Source organism: Leopardus geoffroyi, chromosome A1 (assembly GCF_018350155.1).
Source record: "Leopardus geoffroyi isolate Oge1 chromosome A1, O.geoffroyi_Oge1_pat1.0, whole genome shotgun sequence".
In the NCBI taxonomy this organism is placed as follows: Eukaryota; Metazoa; Chordata; class Mammalia; order Carnivora; family Felidae; genus Leopardus; species Leopardus geoffroyi.
Window position 1 is genome coordinate 15,078,076 of NC_059326.1, and position 21,794 is coordinate 15,099,869.

The 21,794-nt window shown below is 36.8% G+C and overlaps 1 protein-coding gene across 3 annotated transcripts in view; it reads right to left on the reverse strand.

The window, feature by feature from the left end:
* Positions 1–8,206: 8,206 nt before the first annotated feature.
* Positions 8,207–21,794, reverse strand: part of CCDC169 (coiled-coil domain containing 169) — a 47,033-nt gene continuing 33,445 nt past the window's right edge. For all 3 annotated transcript variants that reach the window (XM_045474019.1, XM_045474027.1, XM_045474035.1), the window contains 2 exons: positions 19,427–19,503; positions 8,207–8,509 (listed from right to left, as the gene is read on the reverse strand). In XM_045474019.1, coding sequence (XP_045329975.1) covers positions 8,410–8,509; positions 19,427–19,503 — 177 coding nt within the window. In that variant the 3' untranslated portion in view covers positions 8,207–8,409. The remainder of the gene's footprint in view (positions 8,510–19,426; positions 19,504–21,794) is intronic.

The window sequence follows — 21,794 nt, forward strand, 5'->3', positions numbered from 1 at the left end:
TGACCCTGGGATCATGACCTGAGCTGAAATCAAAAATCAGACACTCGACCTACTGAGCCACCCAGGCACCCCTTAATAGCAGTTTTAGTATTCTGGTATACTCTGCTCTTTTAAAATACCAAAACCCTTAGCATCACTGTTGTCATAATTCTGTTATTCTGGTATTTTTTTTTAATCTAAATTATTTAGGGGTGCCTGGGTGGCCCAGTCAGTTAAGCATCTGACTTCAGCTCAGGTCATGATCTCGCAGTTCGTGAGTTAGAGTCCTGCATCAGGCTCTGTGCTGACAGCTCAGAGCCTGGAGCCTGCTTCAGATACTGTGTCTCCCTCTTTCTCTGCCCCTCCCCTGCTTGCACTCTCTCTCTCTCAAAAATAAATAAACATTAAATGTGTTTTTTTAATCTAAATTATTTACATCTTGGAATAAATATTTATAACTCAAGTACTCAATTTATGAAAAAAAGACACATAATATATGGTCTATAAGTCTAGACATGTCCTTACTTGTATACATAGCAAAAAAAAATCAAGTGTTTTTAATAACCTTCTGTTGCAAGAATAGTTTTTAGTCCAAAATAAAGAATTTCTTGTCCACTGAATACAGATTTCACAGTACTAAAATTGATATAGATAACTCTGCTTTGGAATGTCTAGCTGCACATGATAGAAGTAATGAAGATGATGAAAACTAGAAATAACCTTCTTTGAACAAAACTATATAGCTCTTTATAAATTAAAAAAAATCTTAGTCAAAAATCAAAAGATGTTTCATAAAAATTAAATGCCAACAAACTGGACAACCTGGAAGAAATTGACAAATTCCTAAGCATCCACACATTTCCAAAACTCAATCAGGAGGAAATAGAAAGCTTGAACAGACCCATAACTAGCGAAGAAATTGAATCAGTTATCAAAAATCTCCCAACAAATAAGAGTCCAGGACCAGATGCTTCCCTGGGGAATTCTACCAGACATTTAAAGCAGAGATAATACCTATCCTTCTCAAGCTGTTCCAAAAAATAGAAAGGGAAGGAAAACTTCCAGACTTATTCTATGAAGCCAGCATTACTTTGATTCCCAAGCCAGACAGAGACCCAGCAAAAAAAAAGAGAATTACAGGCCAATATCTTTGATGAATATGGATGCAAAAATTCTCAATAAGATACTAGTAAATCGAATTCAACAGCATATAAAAAGAATTATTCACCATGATCAAGTGGGATTCATTCCTGGGCTGCAGGGCTGGTTCAACATTCACAAATCAATCAACGTGATACATCACATTAATAAAAGAAAAGATAAGAACCATATGATCCTGTCAATTGATGCAGAAAAAGCATTTGACAAAATTCAGCATTCTTTCTTAATAAAAACCCTCGAGAAAGTCGGGATAGAAGGAACATAGTTAAACATCATAAAAGTCATTTATGAAAAGCCCACAGCTAATATCATCCTCAATGGGGAAAAACTGAGAGTTTTCCCCCTGAGATCAGGAACACAACAGGGATGTCCACTCTCACTGCTGTTGTGTAACATAGTGTTGGAAGTTCTAGCATCAGCAATCAGACAACAAAAGGAAATCAAGGGCATCAAAATTGGCAAAAATGAAGTCAAATTTTCACTTTTTGCAGACCAAAAGTCTGCTAGAATGGATGCATGAATTCAGCAAAAGTCGCAGGATACAAAATTAATGTACAGAAATCAGTTGCATTCTTATACACTAATAATGAAGCAACAGAAAGACAAATAAAGAAACTGATCCCATTCACAATTGCATCAAGAATCATAAAATACCTAGGAATAAACCTAACCAAAGATGTAAAAGATCTGTATGCTGAAAACTATAGAAAGCTTATGAAGGATATTGAAGAAGACATAAAGAAATGGAAAAACATTCTGTGCTCATGGATTGGAAGAATAAATATTGTTAAAATGTCAGTACTACCCGAAGCTATCTACACATTCAATGCAATCCCAATCAAAATTGCACCAGTATTCTTCTCGAAGCTAGAACAAGCAATCCTAAAATTTATAAGGAACCACAAAAGACCCCGAATAGCCAAAGTAATTTTGAAGAAGACCAAAGCGGGAGGCATCACAATCCCAGACTTTAGCTTCTACTACAAAGCTGTAATCATCAAGATAGCATGGTATTGGCACAAACACAGACACATAGACCAATGAATAGAATAGAAACCCCAGAACTAGACCCACAAAAGTATGGCCAACTAATCTTTCACAAAGCAAAAAAGAATATCCAATGGAAAAAGTCTCTTTAACAAATGGTGCTGGGAGAACTGGACAGCAACATGCAGAAGAATGAAACTAGACCACTTTCTTACACCGTTCACAAAAGTAAACTCAAAATTGATAAAGGACCTGAATGTGAGACAGGAAACCATCAAAACTCTAGAGGAGAAAGCAGGAAAAAACCTCTCTGACCTCAGCCGCAGCAATATCTTACTCGACACATCTCCAAAGGCAAGGGAATTAAAAGCAAAAATGAACTATTGGGACCTCATGAAGATAAAAAGCTTCTGCACTGTAAAGGAAACAATCAAAACTAAAAGGCAACCGACGGAATGGGAAAAGATATTTGCAAATGACATATCGGACAAAGGGCTAGTATCCAAAATGTATAAAGAATCACCAAACTCCACACCCAAAAAACAAATAATCCAGTGAAGAAATGGGCAGAAAACATGAATAGACACTTCACTAAAGAAGACATCCAGATGGCCAACAGGCACATGAAAAGATGCTCAACGTCACTCCTCATCAGGGAAATACAAATCAAAACCACACTCAGATATCACCTCACGCCAGAGTGGCTAAAATGAACAAATCAGGAGACTATAGGTGCTGGCGAGGATGTGGAGAAACGGGAACCCTCTTGCACTGTTGGTGGGAATGCAAACTGGTGCAGCCACTCTGGAAAACAGTGTGGAGGTTCCTCAAAAAATTAAAAATAGATCTACCCTATGACCCAGCAATAGCACTGCTAGGAATTTACCCAAGGGATACAGGAGGGCTGATGCATAGGGGCACTTGTACCCCAATGTTTATAGCAGCATTTTCAACAATAGCCAAATTATGGAAAGAGTCTAAATGTCCATCAATTGATGAATAGATAAAGAAATTGTGGTTTATATACACAATGGAATACTACTTGGCAATGAGAAAGAATGAAATATGGCCTTTTGTAGCAACGTGGATGGAAATGGAGAGTGTGATGCTAAGTGAAATAAGTCATACAGAGAAAGACAGATACCATACGTTTTCACTCTTATGTGGATCCTGAGAAACTTAACAGAAGACCATGGGGGAGGGGAAGGAAAGAAAAAAAAGTTAAAGAGGGAGGGAGCCAAATCATAAGAGACTCTTAAAAACTGAGAATAAACTGAGGTTTGATGGGGGGTGAGAGGGAGGGGAAAGTGGGTGATGGGCATTGAGGAGGGCACCTGTTGGGATGAGCACTGGGTGTTGTATAGAAACCAATTTGACAATAAATTTCATAAAGTAAATAAATAAACATACAGATTCCTTTAAAAAATGTTTCATAAATATCTCCACAAGGTTATGAAGCAAGAGATGAGATTATTCAAAAGAAGTCAAGGAAATTTGGCAAGTAGCACTTAATCCTCATCATTCTTCTGACTAGTGTAGTATCTGAAAGAGTTTCTTTGTTGGAAAATTATGCTCAAAATTATGCTCTTGACTCAACAATAGCACCAAATGACGATCCATCTTAATTTTTAAGATCACATCTTCTGAGGAAGATCAAATAATACTTTATTAAAATTTATTTGCTAACTTATATTAACATATTAGCATGTTTAACATTTGTTTTTTATAACAGCTTTATTGAGGTACAAATCATATAACATGCAATTAACTCATCTAACTGGCTCAGTGTTTTTTAGTATATTCACAGAATTGTGCAACCATCACCACAATTAATTTTCCAACATTTTCATCACCCCCAAAAGAAATCTTGTACACATGAGCAGTCATTCCCCATCACCCACCCTTCTTCCCCTGGCCCCACCAGCCTTTGGAAACTACTACTAACCTACTTTTTGTCTGCATGAATTGCCTATTCTGGACTTTTCATATAAATGGAATTATACAATATATGACCTCTTGTGACTGGCTTTTTCCATTTAGAATGTTTTCAAGGTCCATCCAAATTGTAGTATACATCCGTACTTCTTTCTTATTGCTGAATAATATCCCACTGTTTAGATACACTACATTTTGTTTATCCATTCATCAGTTGATGGACATTTTTTGGCTATTATGAATTATGATGCCATAAATATTTGTATATACATTTTTATATAGATATAGGTTTTCATTGCTCTGGGGTATATACCTAGGAGTGGGATTGCTGGATCATATAGTAACTCTGTTTCAAAATGGTTGTGCCATTTTACATCCCCACCAGCAGTTTATGAGGGTTCCAATTTTTCCACATCCTTGTTTTTACTCACCATCTGCCTTTTTCATAGCAAAATTTGTTTTCATAAATGATATTGATATTTTATAACACATTTAGATATTAAAATGTTGAAATATATTAAATATTGCTCACTGATATTTTGCTTTATGAATTCTAAACTCTTCAACAAAAACCCAAACACTGATATTAATACATATTTCAGTATTAAACAAAGTTAAAATCCCAAGCTATCATTTTTGCACTCGTTATTTCAATAAATAATTACATTTTTTTTTTTAATTTTTTTTTTCAACGTTTATTTTATTTTTGGGGCAGAGAGAGACGGAGCATGAACGGGGGAGGGGCAGAGAGAGAGGGAGACACAGAATCAGAAACAGGCTCCAGGCTCTGAGCCATCAGCCCAGAGCCCGACGCGGGGCTCGAACTCCCGGACCGCAAGATCGTGACCTGGCTGAAGTCAGACGCTTAACCGACTGCGCCACCCAGGCGCCCCTAATTACATTTTCTTATAAAACTGCACATGAGGGGTGCTTGGGTAGCTCAGTCGGTTAAGTGTCCCCCTCTTGATTCTGGCTCAGGTCATGATTTCATGGTCGTGAGATCAAGCCTCAAGTCTGTACAGCACGGAGGCTACCTGGGATTTTCTCTTTCCCTCTCCCTCCGTCCCTCCCCAGCTAACACGTGTGTGTGCTCACGCGCTCTTTTTCTCTCTGTCAAAAAAAACAAACAAAACAGAACAAAACAAAACTTCACATGATACATTATCGTTAAAGCTTAGAATTAGGTAAAACTTTTTCTCTACTTGTATATTCCTTCTACAAAAAAATGAGAGCTGTATAATTCAGTCCTTCTTTGTGCTGATTGCTAGAAAGCTTAAAAGCTCAAGCTTTTCTTAGTTGGGAATTCTTACAAGAAATTAACTTTTTTTTCTGTTATGATCATTGTTTTTATACCTCTATATTTAGTAAAATCTAACAAAATCTTTTTAGAAATAGGGCAAATAAACAAATAAATATGTAGTAAGTATCCTTGATCTGCACAGCAATTTATTCCCAGTACCATAAATGATGAAAATGAGACAATGAAAAGTGACTTACTCAAGGTCAGAAGCTTAGAAGTGGCAAAGCTGATATTAGAACTTAGATCTTAGAGAGCCCCCATATCAGTTCTTTATGCTATGCCATCTCTCTGTTTAAGACAGACCTTTTCTGTCATTGGAAGTATCCCAAAGTAGCTCCTGCAGAAATAATACTTAAACATGACAGTGTCCCCGTAATAAGATGTTCAACTACCCATCCTAGTAATTGACATAAATTTAAATGTTCTTAAATCCAATCCCCACAATGGCTTGCTTTGTATGATAGAAATAAATTTATTTTTCAGTGACAATTCTGATTACAAATATCATTAATATTTAAATCATCAATTTGCTGCTAATGCTAACAAAGATTGTATAAGACTTAAAAATCTAATATTTGCTTAACAATATGGGTCACTATACCTGATATCTTTTGTTAGCTTAAGAATAGGAGAAATAGGGGTGCCTGGGTGGCTCAATCGGTTAAGCGTCCAACGTTGGCTCAGGTCATGATCTCGTGGTCCATGAGTTCGGGTCCAGCGTCAGGCTCTGTGCAGACAGCTGACAGCCTGGAGCCTGTTTCAGATTCTATGTCTCCCTTTCTCTCTGCCCTTCCCTGGCTCGTTCTCTGTCGCTTTCTGTCTCTGAAAAATGAATAAACCTTAAAAAAAAAAAAAGGAATGGGAGAAATATTTCCAAACAGTTTCCATTTGGAATAATTTATAGAAAGTTACTGAATGTTTTTCTGTATTACTTTTTAAAGTCACATAAAAGAATTATTTGTCTATCTGAAATTTATGCATTGTTCCTTAAAGAAAGTGAATATCTATACAATTTATTATAGAAATGCATTTAGTATTCATTACTGTTGATACTAAATAGAAGTTAGGTTTTAGTTCCAGATAGAAGGTGGGAACACCATTTGCTGGAAAATATACTTAGTTAACTGTGAGTTATTTCTGGAAATATAAAGTCTAATAATTTTACTTATTAAGTTGGGCAAATAAATCATAGGTATGTTCCAGACCTAGGTAACAATTATAAAACAACCTAAACATAAATAGAAAATTTCAATAAATTATATAAATGCCTTAAATAAACCCTTCTCCTATCCTCCTTATCTCTACTTTTAGACTTGAAGATTGTGAATGCTTGCAATATTTGGTCTACAGAATTAGGCCATCACTGTGAATTAAAAACATCATAAAATGATTTAAATTACTATGTGCTAAGTAGTAGGAGCTTGTAGTTAAGTAAGTATTGGTTTTCTAGCAAAGTACAAACCTTAGAAGTTATATCATTTGCCTCCATCATTTTACTGATATGGGAAATAAAGATGGGATGAAGGAAACTGCCCAAGATCTAAGTTCACGGCAGGGTGGGAATTATAACCAAGCTGATGGCTGATTGAAGGTTATGTCCATAACACCACATTAGTTCAAATCAAAGTTTAAAATCATCTGATTTGTAGCTCTGTTTAAACCATAAGTTTTTATGTTTTGTGTTTTGTTTTTATTTTAGAGAGAGAGAGAGACAGCACAAGCAGGGGAGAGGGGCAGAGGGAGAAAGAGAGAATCCCAAGCAGGCTCCATGCTCAGCATGGAGCCTAATAAGGGCTTGATCTTACCATTCTAGGATTATGACCTGAGTTGAAATCAAGAGTTGGACACCCAACTAAGCCACCCAGGTGCCCTAAGCCATAAGTTTAGTACTTATTTTTCTTATAATTTATTGTCAGCTAACATACAGTATATGCAGTGTAGTCTTGGCTTCAGGAGTAGATTCCCGTGATTCATCATTTACAAACAATACCCAGTGCTCATCCCAACAAGTGCCCTCCTCAATGCCTATCAACAATTTTCCCCACCCCCCAACCCCCAACCCCCACCCCCATCAATGTTTGTTCTCTGTATTTAAGAGTCTCTTATGGTTTGGCTCTCTCTCCGTTTATAACTCATTTTTCTTTCTCTTCCTCTATGGTTTTCTGTTAAGTTTCTCAAATTCTACATATGAGTGAAAACATATGATATGTGTCTTTTTCTGACTGACTTATTTCACTTAGCATAATACCCTCCAGTTCCACCCACGTTGTTGCAAATGGTAATATTTCATTCTTTTTCATCACTGAGTAGTATCTATATCTATATATCTATATCTATATCTGTATCTGTATCTGTATCCATGCACCACATCTTCTTTATCCATTCATCAATTGATGGACATTTGGGTCTTCCCATAATTTGGCTATTGTTGATAGTGCTGCTATAAACATTGGAGTACATGTGTCCCTACAAATCAGCACTCCTATATCCTTTGGATAAATTTCTAGGAGTGCTACTGCTGGGTCATAGGGTAATTCTGTTTCTAATTTCTTGAGGAATCTCCACACTGTTTTCCAGAGCAGCTACACCAGTTTGCATTCCCACTACCAGTGCAAGAGGGTTCCCTTTCCTCCATATCCTCACCAACATCTGTTGCTAAACCATAAGTTTAAAAGATCTGAATATGATATAGCCTATAAGAACTAAATGTTTTGATGAGCTCACATTTTTAGCTAACAACCAACTAGAAACCAATTACTACCAGCACAGATCATGGATATATTATTAAAGGCAAGTGTAGTAATGCCAACTTTCAGGATATTTTTAAAATCAAAAGCAACACTATTAGGTATTTTAGATCACTTATATTAGATCACTTAAGAAAATTACTTTAATACAAAGGAAAAAACTTTTGTAAGAGGAGCTAAAGAGAAGTTTGATAGCTCTTTCTTGTCTATTTCATTCCCTGAAAAATGTGTTGAACATTAACTTCATAAGTTGAATATTATGGACGAGAAAAAGGAAGAAATAGAATTCCAGTTCTAGAATTATGGATCGAGTTTTGGAAGATGGTTTGATCTTGTAATCTTTTTTCCTGGTCCTCTCTTGGCATTCATTGTCTTCTGATTAACTGGATTATATCTTACCCTGAAATAAAAGAAGTGTTAATCATGATTTTTCAGTCACCACTGTGTACAACAGAAACATTATATGCTTATGGTACCACCCTAAACAGTCATATGTTATACCACATTATCTCATTACAGACAGGCAACCATCTCAAGGGCAGATAATCCAAAGGCCAGGAAGGAGCCCATGACGTGGCCTAATGTAGAAAGCTCTGTTCAAAGAGGGATGAGATGGACCATTCTGATATTACCTCTGGAAATATGAATTAAAGCTAAGAAAATATAGACAGTGACCATGAAGTTGAGCAAGGAGAGTAAGGAAATAAGTAAGCCAAAGATATGTTACCAAAAATTATAATAAAATTGAAACTAAGACCAAGGTCTGTGATATTAAAAAGATACAGAGAGTGAAGATGGCAGTTGGTAATGAAAAGTGAAATAGAGACTGAACTAGTTGATTACATAAAAATAATAACAGCAACATTTTTACAGCACACAATTTATGCCAGGGACTATTCTTATTTTTATGTTTATTTTTCGAGAGAGAGGGAGACAGAGCATGAGAAGGGGAGGAGCAGAGAGAGAGGGAGACACAGAATCCAAAGCAGGCTCCAGGCTCTGAGCGGTCGGCACAGAGCCCGATGTGGGGCTTGAACTCATGAACCGCGAGATCATGACCTGAGCCGAAGTTGGATGCTTAACTGACTGAGCCACCCAGGCACCCCTGCCAGGGACTATTCTAAAATCTATTCTAGTCTATGAATTGATTCATAGATTCAAAGATTGATTCTTATCAACCTCAATGAAAATGCCTATGATGTAGGTACTATTATTACCCCTGTTAGATAAATGAGAAAAATGAGGTTATATAGTTAGTAAGTGGATCTGGAATTTGAATCCAGATAGCTGAGTTCAAAGTCTGTGCCTTTAATTACTATTTTGTATGGCAGACCACTAACGTGAAGATCTATGAAGTTCTGCTCAGTTTTTTAAAGCTACCTTGAATTCTAGCTTTAATATCTTGGGCCCAGTTATATTAGAAGTCCTTTTCTTGAATTTCCATGGGACTATCTTTCCTTTATTGACTTACATATTTTTATAAAGCCAACTTTCCCACGCTCTTATTTGGGAGTAGAGTCAGCTTCAATTCCCTCCAAGATGCTTTTTAAAAATCTTTTACTCAGGGAGTGATGCTGGGGAAAATGATAGAATAAGGATTTTAGAAAATTCTTTTCTCCATAAAATCAATGAAAAAATTGGCAAAAATGGTCAGAAGCAACTTTTTCAGAGCTCTGGAAATTAACCAAGGATTTGTAGCAATTCTGGAGAATTTATTAAACACACTACACACACACACACACACACACACACACACACACACAACTGAAATTCAGCAAGAACACAACTTTGTAGCATTTTAACTCGCCTTAGCCTTTTCTCCCAGCTCTCTGGTATCCCTGTGAAAAAACTGAAAAACTGATCCTAAAATTCGTATGGAAATTAAAGGGACTCCAAACAACCAAAACAATCTTGAAAAAGAAGATTAAAGTTGGAGTACTCACACTAACTTATTCTAAAATTACTGAAAAGTTAGTCATCAAGACAGCACGGCACTAGCATTAAGATAGACTTATAGACCAATGGAATAGAAGAACTGAGAGCCTAGAAATAAACTCTTATGTTTATGCTTAATTTTTTTTTATTTTTTATTTTTCCTTTTAAGTAGACTTCATGCCCCATGTGGAGCCAAATGCAGGGCTTGAACTCATGACGCTGAGATCAAGACCTGAGCTGAGATCAAGAGTTGGATGCTTAACCAACTGAGACACCCAAGTGCCCCTCTTTTTTCCATATGGTTGGTTTTTTATGTTTTTAAATTTTTTTAGATGTTTATTTATTTTTGACAGAGAGAGACAGAACATGAATGGGGGAGAGGCAGAGAGAGAGAGGGAGACACAGAATCCCAAGCAGGCTCTAGGCTCTTAGCTGTCAGCACAGAGCCCAACATGGGGCTCGAACCCATGGACCACGAGATCATGACCTGAGCCAAAGTTGGACACTCAACCGACTGAGCCACCCAGGTGCCTCAATATGGTTGATTTTTTTAAAAGGGTGCAAAGACAATCAATTGGGGAGGAATATTCTTTGTAACAAATGGCGCTAGGACAACTGGACAGACACATGCAAAAGACTGAATGAAACTGGACCCCAGTCTCACATCATATACAAAAATTAACTCAAAAAAGACTCAAAAATGGAACTAAAACTATTAAACCTAGAAGAAAACATATCTATAAATCTTTGTGTTGTTGAATTAGGCTTAGATACGATACCTAAAGCACAAGTAACCAAGAAAAACAAATCCTAGGAAGGCAGATCAATTGTACTTTATCCAAATCAAAACTTTTATGCTTCAAAAGACATCATTAAGAAAGAAAAAAAAGTGACAAAAAATGGGAGAAAATATTTGCACATCATGTATCAGATAAGGTCTGGTAACCAGAATATATAAAGGACTCTTATAACACAACAAGACAACAAGTCAATTTAAAAATGGGCAAAAGACTTGATTAAACATTTCTACATAGAAGATATATGAATGGCAAGCAAGTACACAAAAAGATGCTCAACATCAATAGTCCTTAGGAAGTACAAATCAAACTACAATGAGATACTACTTCACATCTACTAGGAGAGGGAAAAAAAAGGACAATAACAAATGTTGACAAAGATGTGGAGAAACTGGAACACTCATACATTACTAGTGGGAATATAAAATGGTGCAGCCACTCTGGAAAATAGTTGGGCAGTTCCCCAAAAAGATAAACAGTTATCAATTGACCCAAAAATTCCATTTCAGGGCATCTACCCAACAGAATTAAAAACTTATATGCAGCATGAATGTTCATAGAACCATTATTCAAAATAGTCAAAAGATATAAACAACCCAAACATCCATCAATTGATTAATGGATAAACAAAATGTGATAGATCCAAACACTGGAATATTATTCAGACACAAAAAAGAATAAAATACTGATATATGCTCCTACACAGATGAACCTTGAAAAATTATGCTAAATGACAAAGGCATACCAGGCTGCATATTGTTTGCTTCCATTTATATGAAATAACAAGAATAAACAAATCTATAGTGGCAGAAAGTAGATTAGTGATTGGCAGGGGCTAGGGGGAGAGAGGAATAGAAAGTGAATGCTAATGGGTAAAAGGGTTTTGGGGGGAGATGAAAATGTTCTAGTGGTGATGATTTTGCAACTTTGTGAATATTCCAACAAGCAATGAGTTTCATTGTATGTAAATTATATCTCATTATAAATATTTTTAAATGTACTTTGGGAATAAACCATTTCCTATGCTAAAATGTTTCCTTAATTAAATAGCAATGTTTTAGAATAATTTCATCTTCTGGTGTAATATGGAATTAACCACAAGCATTCAGTTATATCATATTCAATTCATAGCTCATTATACATTCTACATTGTTTACTATACTTAATGCTTTTATAGTGTGCTGATAATATTTCAAATAGCTTCCTTAATATCAATGATCTCTATAGGATCCAACTGACATGATGACATTAATCATCAAGCTGAGATACTTAACTCTAAAAATATGTTTAATTTCCTAGATATCTTTTAGAACAGTGTTTTTCAAACTGCAATTGATATAGGTCAAAGGGGACTGAGGGGCGCAAGGGGGTCAGTTGGTTAAGCATCTGACTCTTGATCTCAGCTCAGGTCTTGATCTCAGGGCTGTGAATTCAAGCTCCACATTGGGCTCCATGCTGGGCCCCCCAAAAATAGTGGATTTATTTAGTGAATTATAACAGCAACATAAAAAAATAAAACAAAATAGAAAATACCAGGGTGCATCACATATAATAAGACTATGTACTGTTTCATAATGTTTTTTCAGTTATACATAAATATATATGTGGGTATAGTGGGTCACAATATGCTAACAGTCATGGTAAATAAAATTTGGAAACCACTTTCCATTCCTGTGTATTGTGGCTTTTATATACATCATAGTAGCTTAGACCCTTGCAAGATTATGCTTTGTCATTTGCAGTTTCAAATTATTGTCATATGTTTTATTCTCTTCCCACAAACAAATTCTTTGTTACTTTGCTAATTCTTTATATTCAAAAAATACTATACATTGTAGAATAATAATAACAGCTGGTATTATGGAACTAGGGATTTTTCAATAATCTCTAATTTTCATATTAACCATTCAATCTGGATTTCATCATGCCCATATAACAGGTGAATAAACAGAGTATGAGGGAGGTTACTTTACATAAAGCCACATTAAATCTAAGTGGCGGAGGCAAAAACTGATTCATCTATCTGCTCCAAACCCAGTCAAATTTTTCAGTTACCACCTTACTTTTCACTATTTTTTAAAATACCATACTGCATTATCTACACAAATACTTACACTGTTATTTTGACTTGAGGGATTCCATAGTCATTCTAGTAGATGAATTTTCTCTTGCCTTTTTTCCTTTATTTAAGTTTAAAATTTTTTTAATTTTTTAAATAATCTCTACACTTAACATGGGGCTCAAACTCATAACCCTGAGATCAAGAGTTGCATGCTCTACCGACTGAGCCAGCCAGGTGCCCCTTGATTTTTCTCCATTAATATAATATAGTTAAAAATGATTAAAAAGAGGGGCGCCTGGGTGGCGCAGTCGGTTAAGCGTCCGACTTCAGCCAGGTCACGATCTCGCGGTCCGGGAGTTCGAGCCCCGCGTCGGGCTCTGGGCTGATGGCTCAGAGCCTGGAGCCTGTTTCCGATTCTGTGTCTCCCTCTCTCTCTGCCCCTCCCCCGTTCATGCTCTGTCTCTCTCTGTCCCAAAAATAAATAAACGTTGAAAAAAAAAATTAAAAAAAAAAAATGATTAAAAAGAATACATATTCTTTTCTTTAAAATGGCTGCCCCAGGGGGCGCCTGGGTGGCGCAGTCGGTTAAGCGTCCGACTTCAGCCAGGTCACGATCTCGCGGTCCGGGAGTTCGAGCCCCGCGTCGGGCTCTGGGCTGATGGCTCAGAGCCTGGAGCCTGTTTCCGATTCTGTGTCTCCCTCTCTCTCTGCCCCTCCCCCGTTCATGCTCTGTCTCTCTCTGTCCCAAAAATAAATAAACGTTGAAAAAAAAAAAAATAAAAATAAAATGGCTGCCCCAATTCTACCCTACAGAAACAAGTGGAAACATGAAAAGCAATTAGACAGAAGTACCCAGTTAATAATTACCTTGACTTCCTACACACGTCTAGTTCCAAGTGAAGTTATCAAGGTTTAGTTTTTTTCTGTGCTTATTTAAAATTTTTATTGTTCTTTTCTTAGTAGAACCAATGGAACTTTATAAAACTAGCTCTATATCTTGCATACCCATTATAAGCTGGGTACTTTAGGTTGTGTAAAAGTACACATATTCTTATAGAAAATGCCAGAAGGTATAAGTCATTCATAATCCCACCTTACTATTTTGTGTTATAATTTTTACTTACTACTATAAATAAATGTTTTCCTATGTCAGTTATATAATTTCCTAGAATGTAATATTTTGTAACTTCATAATATCCTCATAGTTTATTAAATTATTCATTCCCTTAATGTTGGATATTTTGGTTGTGTTTTCTCTATTCTAGCTGCTTTTCTTATCAAAAGGAGGTTCCCTGAATAATCTATCTCTTAGTGAGTCCTAGAATCATTTTCCCTCAGGTCCTGTGATTCCAGGGCACTAAAGGATTGCTTTGTTATTTTCTTCCTCTAGAGCTTTTCATCACTCTAGAACACTTCTAAACAGAAAAAAAAAAAAAAAAAAAAAAAAATGAGGCTGTTCACACTAAAGAAAAATTAATTTTATAGTTGTTTACTTTTAGGAAACACTGCTTGTGTTACCAGCTTTTGAACTCCTTGCTTGCAGGAAAATGATTTTTTATAGTTAATACATGCCATTAGTCATAATAATAAGGTTACCTATTAACTTGTCTAGAAGTTTTCAGCAACTTCCAAACTTTATCCTAAAGAGATGATTTCTACTTATCTTAAAGATAATATCTCTTATTTATCCTTTTTTTCTTTTTTTAATATTTTATTTTTAAGTAATCTCTACACCTGATGTGGGGCTTGAACTTAAATCCCCAAGATCAGGAGTCTCATGCTCCACTGACTGAACCAGCCAGGTGCCCTGTATCTTTTTTTCAAATCAGTCTATACAAGGATCTCTGGAATACATCTTTCAATAGCAGTATAGAGATCTTGTTCATTTCTGGGCATGGTTCCACAAAGTAGGAGTATATGTGGTGGCTAATATTCACTTATCCCTCTTCGATAGACTTAAAAAAATATATAGTATATCACAGGGATACCTCGGTGGCTCAGTCAGTTAAGCATCTGGCTCTTGATTTCAGCTCAGGTCATGATCTCCGGTTTGTGGGATCCAGCCCCACATGGGGCTGTGAGCACCATATGCTGTAAGCACAGAGCCTACTGGGAATTCTCTCTCCTCCTCTCTGCCCCTCCCCCACGTGCATGCTCTCTCTCTCCCTTTCTTCCTCTCAAAATAAATAAATATTTTTTAAAAAACAGCATATCACAGTGAAATGGGTATTTCCTAATGCTCTGATTTATTCTGAACATTAGGAAAACTCCATAAGTTGATATTTAATATTAGCATGTGTAGGAATATCAACCAAAGCAAACATTAAAAGCCACTAAAACTTGATTTTTAAAATACTGTTTTAAGTATAATACATATACAGAGTGCATAAAACATCGTTGTAAGCACTATGAATTATAATAAAGTGAATACTCATGTAACCACTACCCAGGTCAACAAACAGAACGCTGCCATCACATTGGAATACCTTGTGCTACTCCCAATTATCATCCCCCTTCTCCTTTCCATTAGTAAACACTATCCTGTCTTCTGACACCACAGTTTAATTTTGCCTGTCTTTGAACATGATATAAATAGAATCATACGTGTTCTTTTATTTCTGGCCTCTTTTCCCCAACACTGTGATGATTATCCATGATGTTGTGTGAGCTGTAGTTTGTTTTTATTGTTGTTATTATTGATATATATAATATATTCATGTTATTATTAATAAATATGTGAATATTTGTTTTTATATGAGTAACATAGATGTATAAATTTGTATCTCTTAAAAAATTTTATCGATTCTACTATTTTTAAAAAATGTTTATTTATTTTGAGGGAGAGAGGGTGTGTGCATGAACTACAGAGAGGTAGAAGGGGAGGGAGAGAGAGAATCCCAAGCAGGTTCTGCGCTGTCAGCACAGAGCCCAATGCAGGGCTCAATCTCACAAAACATGAGATCATGACATGAGCTAAAATCAGAAGTCTGATGCTTAACCAATTGAGCCACCTAGGCGCCCCCATTCTGCTACTGATAGATATTTGAGTTGTTTTCAGCTTATGGCTGTTATGAATAAAGATTCTATGAAACATTCTTGGACAGGTTTTTTTGGTGTAAATGTATGTACCATTTGGTTAGGTATGTAACTAAGAATGCAATTGTTGGGTCATAGAGTAGTTATATAATCATCTAAATGTAGAAAGTAATACTAAACACTATTCCAAAGTGGTTGCATAAATTTACACATCCTCCATACCTTTGACAACACTTGGAATTATCAATCTTAAAATTTGTGGTGGCCTCTCAAAAAAAATTTTTTGAGAGAGAGAGAAAGCAAGAGCAAGCTAGGGAGAAGGGCAGAAGGAGAGGGAGAGGAAGAAACCCAAGAAGTCTGCACACCCAGCACAGAACCCAATGTGGGACTTGATCCCACGACGCTGGGGTAATGACCTGAGCCGAAATCAAGAGTCGGTAGCTCAATTGACTGAGCTACCAGGCACCCCTGGTCATCTCATGATTTTAATTTACATTTGGCTGAATAAGTAATGGTGTTGAGTACATTTTCACATGTCCATTGGCCATTTGGATATCCTCTTCTGTGGGGTGCTTAACATTAAAACTTGGTTTTCTTTATTTTTCTAAAACTTGATTTTAAGACTAAAATCAAAAAGTATACTGAATTCCAGAGTTAAGGCAGTAATTAAGTACAATTTTTTTAAAGTTTATTTATTTATTTTAATAATAAATGAGCAAGAGAGCAAGAGTACGCATGAGTGGGGGAGGGGCAGAGAGGGAGAGAGGGAGAGAATCCCAAGCAAGCTCTATGCTATCTGAGCGGGGCCTGATGCGGAGCTCAATCTCAGGAACCCTGAGATCATGACCTGAATGGAGATCAAGCGTTGGACGCTTAAACAACTGAACCACCCAGGCGCCCCAATAATATTTTAAAGTAGTGCCAATTATATATACCTAATTTGGAAGGTTATAGGTATATAGAAATGTTTCTATTATTTGAGTTATTTGCGTTATTAATACTTCTAGAAAATGAAGAGTTGTTTGTCTATTTGTGTAATCATTTATTCACTCATGCATTCATTAAAAAAATTAGTAAACACCTATTCATGCCAGGCACTATATTCAACATTAGGTTCTATCAAAGATGGAAGTGATACATCTAAGCTCAAGCAGTGCGGTGCCAGAGGCCCCAAACAAGCTTACTGAGCAGGTATTTCAGACCACGTCATCCACCTCTGATGCACCAGCACCTCTAGCTCAATTCAGACCGATGTCATGGAGGCCCAGCAGACACTGACTGCCAGGGTGATACAGCAGGGGGCCAGGAGGAAGGAGTTTGGTATCTAGGTCATTCGCTCAAGGCTCCTTTAATACTGCCTTGCTCAATTTGACAGTAAGTGGATGAGTACCACTTACACATGGCAAACAGGACTCAGATTCTCAGGGTAGGTCACCTCATTAGAAGGAAAGAAAGCCCACGCTTCGTCCACTGATGAGTCAGCTTGATACAAGGGACTGCAGCTGCACGGCACTCCTATTCTCTCTGCCTAAACCTATTTCCTTCCCTTGCCCTTGAGGAACTCATTTTAAGAAGGCTCACTAGTAAACTTCTTGCATGCTGATTTCAGAGTCTCCCTGAGAGATCCAATCTACAACAGTATTCAGTGGAAAATCAAACTGCTCTAACAGAGTATAGTCTAGTGTTATATATGTATATGTGTGATGATTAGGGTAAGTTTTATCTGTATTTTCAAAATATTTCTCCCTTCATTATTTAAGTAGATTTGAATAAAAGAGGTAATATCTTTCTAAAAGAAATTTGAAATGGAAGACATATGTAAAAATAAAAAAAGAAATATGCAGGGTGACTGTACCAGGCCTGAAACTGCTTTCCTTACAAAGGCCTGTTTGCAAGGTTGGCCCTTGGTTGGTGCCTGGGAACTTAGTGGTAAAAAGTTCCATACACGGATATAACTTTCCTTAAATGAAAAAGAACGGCTCACTGTACTTAAGCTGTACAAACAATATGGTTTATGTGAACATCTGTTTTCCTTCTGGAAGTCTGGAATTTGGTATGTGTTGAGCACAGGGCACATATGTGACCAGTGGGCGCCCCCCCCCCCCCCCACCGCCGCCCCAGGCACTGTATCTGATGAGTTTCCCTGGAAGATAAAACTTCATGCATTGTTGCACATGGTATAAACCTACTGCTGGAGGAATTAAGTGTGTTCTATGTGACTCCACTGGAGGACTTTAAGAAACTTGTACCTAGTTGCCTCCAAACTTCATCCCATACACCTTTTTCCTTTGATGATTTTTCTTTGTATCCTTTGGCTGAAATCCATCCTAGCTGTGTGCACAAATACACGCTGAGTCCTGTGAGTTGTTCTAGCAAATCACTGAACAGGGGAGTGGTCTTGGGGCCCCCTAGCACAGAGGTATAATAGTTTCCAGAGGGAAGTTCTTTCCCAGAATTTAATGTTTTAACTCTATTATATTTCTACTGATAAAAATATACAGGATAATGATTTATAATTTAAAATATTTATGACCATGGGGTGCATGGATGGCTGAGTTGGTTAAGTGTTCAACTCTTGGTTTTGATTCAGGTCATGATGTCACAATTCATGGGTCTGAGCACCACACTGGTCTCTACAGCTGGCAGCAGGGAGCCTGCTTGGTATTCTCTCTCTCTCCCTCTCTCTCTGCTCCTTCCCCCATTTGTGCTGCTCTGTCTCTATCAGAATAAACTAAACTAAACTAAACTAAAATATGACTACTGAAGGAAGAATACACTTTTACCCATCTAACCAAATATTGGACAAAATGTATCCCTTGAATCTCTACGAAAAAAAAAATTGCATGTCGCATATACCTTGAGTGCCTGTATTTGAAAAGAATTTTGATTTATAGCTAATTTACATCTTGGTTTACTTTTTTATATCGTTAACTTATATATAAGTATATTCTCCTAAATAGAATAAGGTGGAATTGCCTGACTAATTCTTCTGGATTTAGTAGAGAACAGGAAAAATCATGTGTAGACATAACTTCCTAAACGCAGAAAACATTCCTCTGTTCTTTATTCATCCTAAATTGTCTTTGTTTACATAGGAAAACACAGTTTAAACTGCACTGTCATCTACACTAATTTCAGTATCCATCTTTGGTCAGTAAACAAGTTAAGGCTGATAATTTAATTGTATTTATATTGTTGTTAATGGTATCGATTTAGGCTCTTCTTGGGTATGGCATTGTTCTAGCTTAGGAAACAAGAACTTACCACGTTGGAGGACAAAACATATTCTTGGGATCTACAAAAATGTATATAAATAGTGAATAGAGAGCACAAACTTCTTTAAGTTCTTCTACCATCTGTTTGTTATTTTATATTGTTGCTATAAAATGTAGAAGTTCAACTTCCAAATATAATGGACACCTGTTTTGTCAGTACCATCCACAGGCAAATATAATTAATTAGAAAGGAAGGATACAGTTAGACTTACATTTTCACTGAATTCTCTTTCATTCTAGGCAGTTGATCCATCTGTTGCCTTTTAGAAACTTGGTATGAGTCAGAGACCTGAAATACAAACATTTGAGCATTTGTCCTCTTATTTCATGACTGATTCTGAGCTAAGAGAAATAGTCCATTCTCAATTAACTCTTTTATAACCAGGCCCTTAGGTGGCATGCATAAGAGAAGCTAAATTCTGGCCTTCTCCAGGATTATAAGGTTTCTAAATATTATGGAGACCCCTCTATCTCAACCCCACATTCCATGTGGTTTTTATAACAAATACAGAGGAAATTGTTTAAATCATATCATCTATGGGTATAAAGATCATTAAAAGTTTTTGTAATAGACACTGAATATAAATAATACATGCACTCTGTCATTAAGGAAGATATGACCATAGAAGCTGTATGCGTCCTGAAATGGAAAGACAAGATCATATTTTTATTTTTGTCTGTTTTGAGACACTTCCATGGCACAAGAGCGGAGACTTCTTTGTAGGTGGTAGAACAATCAAGGCTGATGACCTTAGAGATAGATAGCAATTCAAGACATGAGTAAATGAGGTCATTCAGTAAGAACACACAGAGAAGAGAGCTGATCATATAAACTAGAGAAAGCAACTTTTAAGGGATAGGAGAATTACCAAAGGCCATTATTTAAACAATAGGAAAAGCCAGGACAAAATACTGTCATTAAAGTCAAGAGATGAGGGATATTCAAACAAGTGAGCGTGGTTAGCAATATGAAATGTCTCAGAGATGTCTACTACCAGGAGGATTGAAAAGGAGTCATTATGTTTGGCAATTAAAAAGTAAACTGTGGCACAGCCAGTGGTGGGAGTCAGAGGGAGTCGAAAGAGGTCGAGGAGTAAAAGCAAAACAGTGAGTGTATCTACCTTTGCACAAAGTTTAACTGAGAAAAGGAAAGCTAAGTAGTAGGGGGTTTTTTGTTTGTTTTTTAACATTTATTTATTTTTGAGAGAGAGAGAAAGAGAGAAAGAGAGAGAGGGAGACAGCAAGCTTGAGTGGGGGAGGGGCAGAGAGAGAGAGGGAGACACAGAATCCAAAGCAGGCTCTGGGCTCTGAGTTGTCAACACAGAGTCCAATGCGGGGCTCAAACTTACGAATCATGAGAACATGAGCTGAGCCAAAGTCAGAGGCTTCACTGCCTGAGCCACCCAGGTGCCCCTAGTAGTAATTTTATTAAGGTAGGGTAAAATAAAAGTTTGTTTTTGTTTTATTTTGGTAGAAGACAAGAGCATTTTTATGAAGATGTGAGACCATTTGCTAAGAGGGGCAATTTTGGGCATATTGGACCAGAAGACGGAATTCATTCATTTATTCACTCAGCAGATATTATGGAGTATCCACTATGGGCAACCTCAAATTTAGCACTAGGGCACAAAGATAAATCATGATTCTTACAATCTATTGGAGAAAACAGCACAATAAATAGATTGTACAATTCGCTGCCTCGACAGAGGTTTGCACAGGTGCTTTGTAAGCATAAAGCAGATGCTCATTTGGGCTATAGGGGGCCTGGACGAGTAGCCAATCAAGAACTGGAAAGGACATTCCAGGCAGAAGGAGCAGCAAGGGCCTACAACTATAAGGCAACATGACAGATGTAGGGACCACATATATGGCTGGTCTGGCTGCAGTACAGGATGTGAGCAGGAACATGGATGGAAAGGCAGGCACTGTGTGTTGGAAAGGACCTTGTAGACCACTCTAACAAGCTTTGCTGAGATCCTCTGGACAATGCAGAGTCACTGAAGGTTTTAAATGGGGAACAACATCGTATCTGCATTTCGCAAGGATTTCTCAGGCAGCAGAGGAGGAAAAAAATGGCAAGATTTTAACAGCTATGCTATTGAGATTATATTTCAAGTCTAGATTTAAATCTGGGGAACTCTATTTCAATTGAACAATAACAAAAGAGAGTTGTTTGAAAAGACAACAGAACAGTTGGATAGGTTGGAACCCATGTCGGAGGGAATTGCTAGTGTAACTTTTGTTGTAATTTAATATTTTAGCATAGGGGAAAAAACTATGGAAACACTTAAGGGCTGTTTTCAAATATTTGAGAAGCTGTTACACAGGAGAAGTATAGAATTATCCTATATTCTTCAGAGGATGCAACTAAAACCAATAGATTTTAAGGAAGGAGAATAAGGAGCATCACATGATGCTTTAACAATTCTAATAATTACAATTGCTTGACAACGAAACAGAATGGCCTCAGGTTCCATATCTTTAAACCAAAGTATTATATTCAACAATGTCTCAGATCCACTGCTAAAATTCTATGTTTATGGGAATAGAACGTAAGTTTATTATGTGTTACAAGCAGCT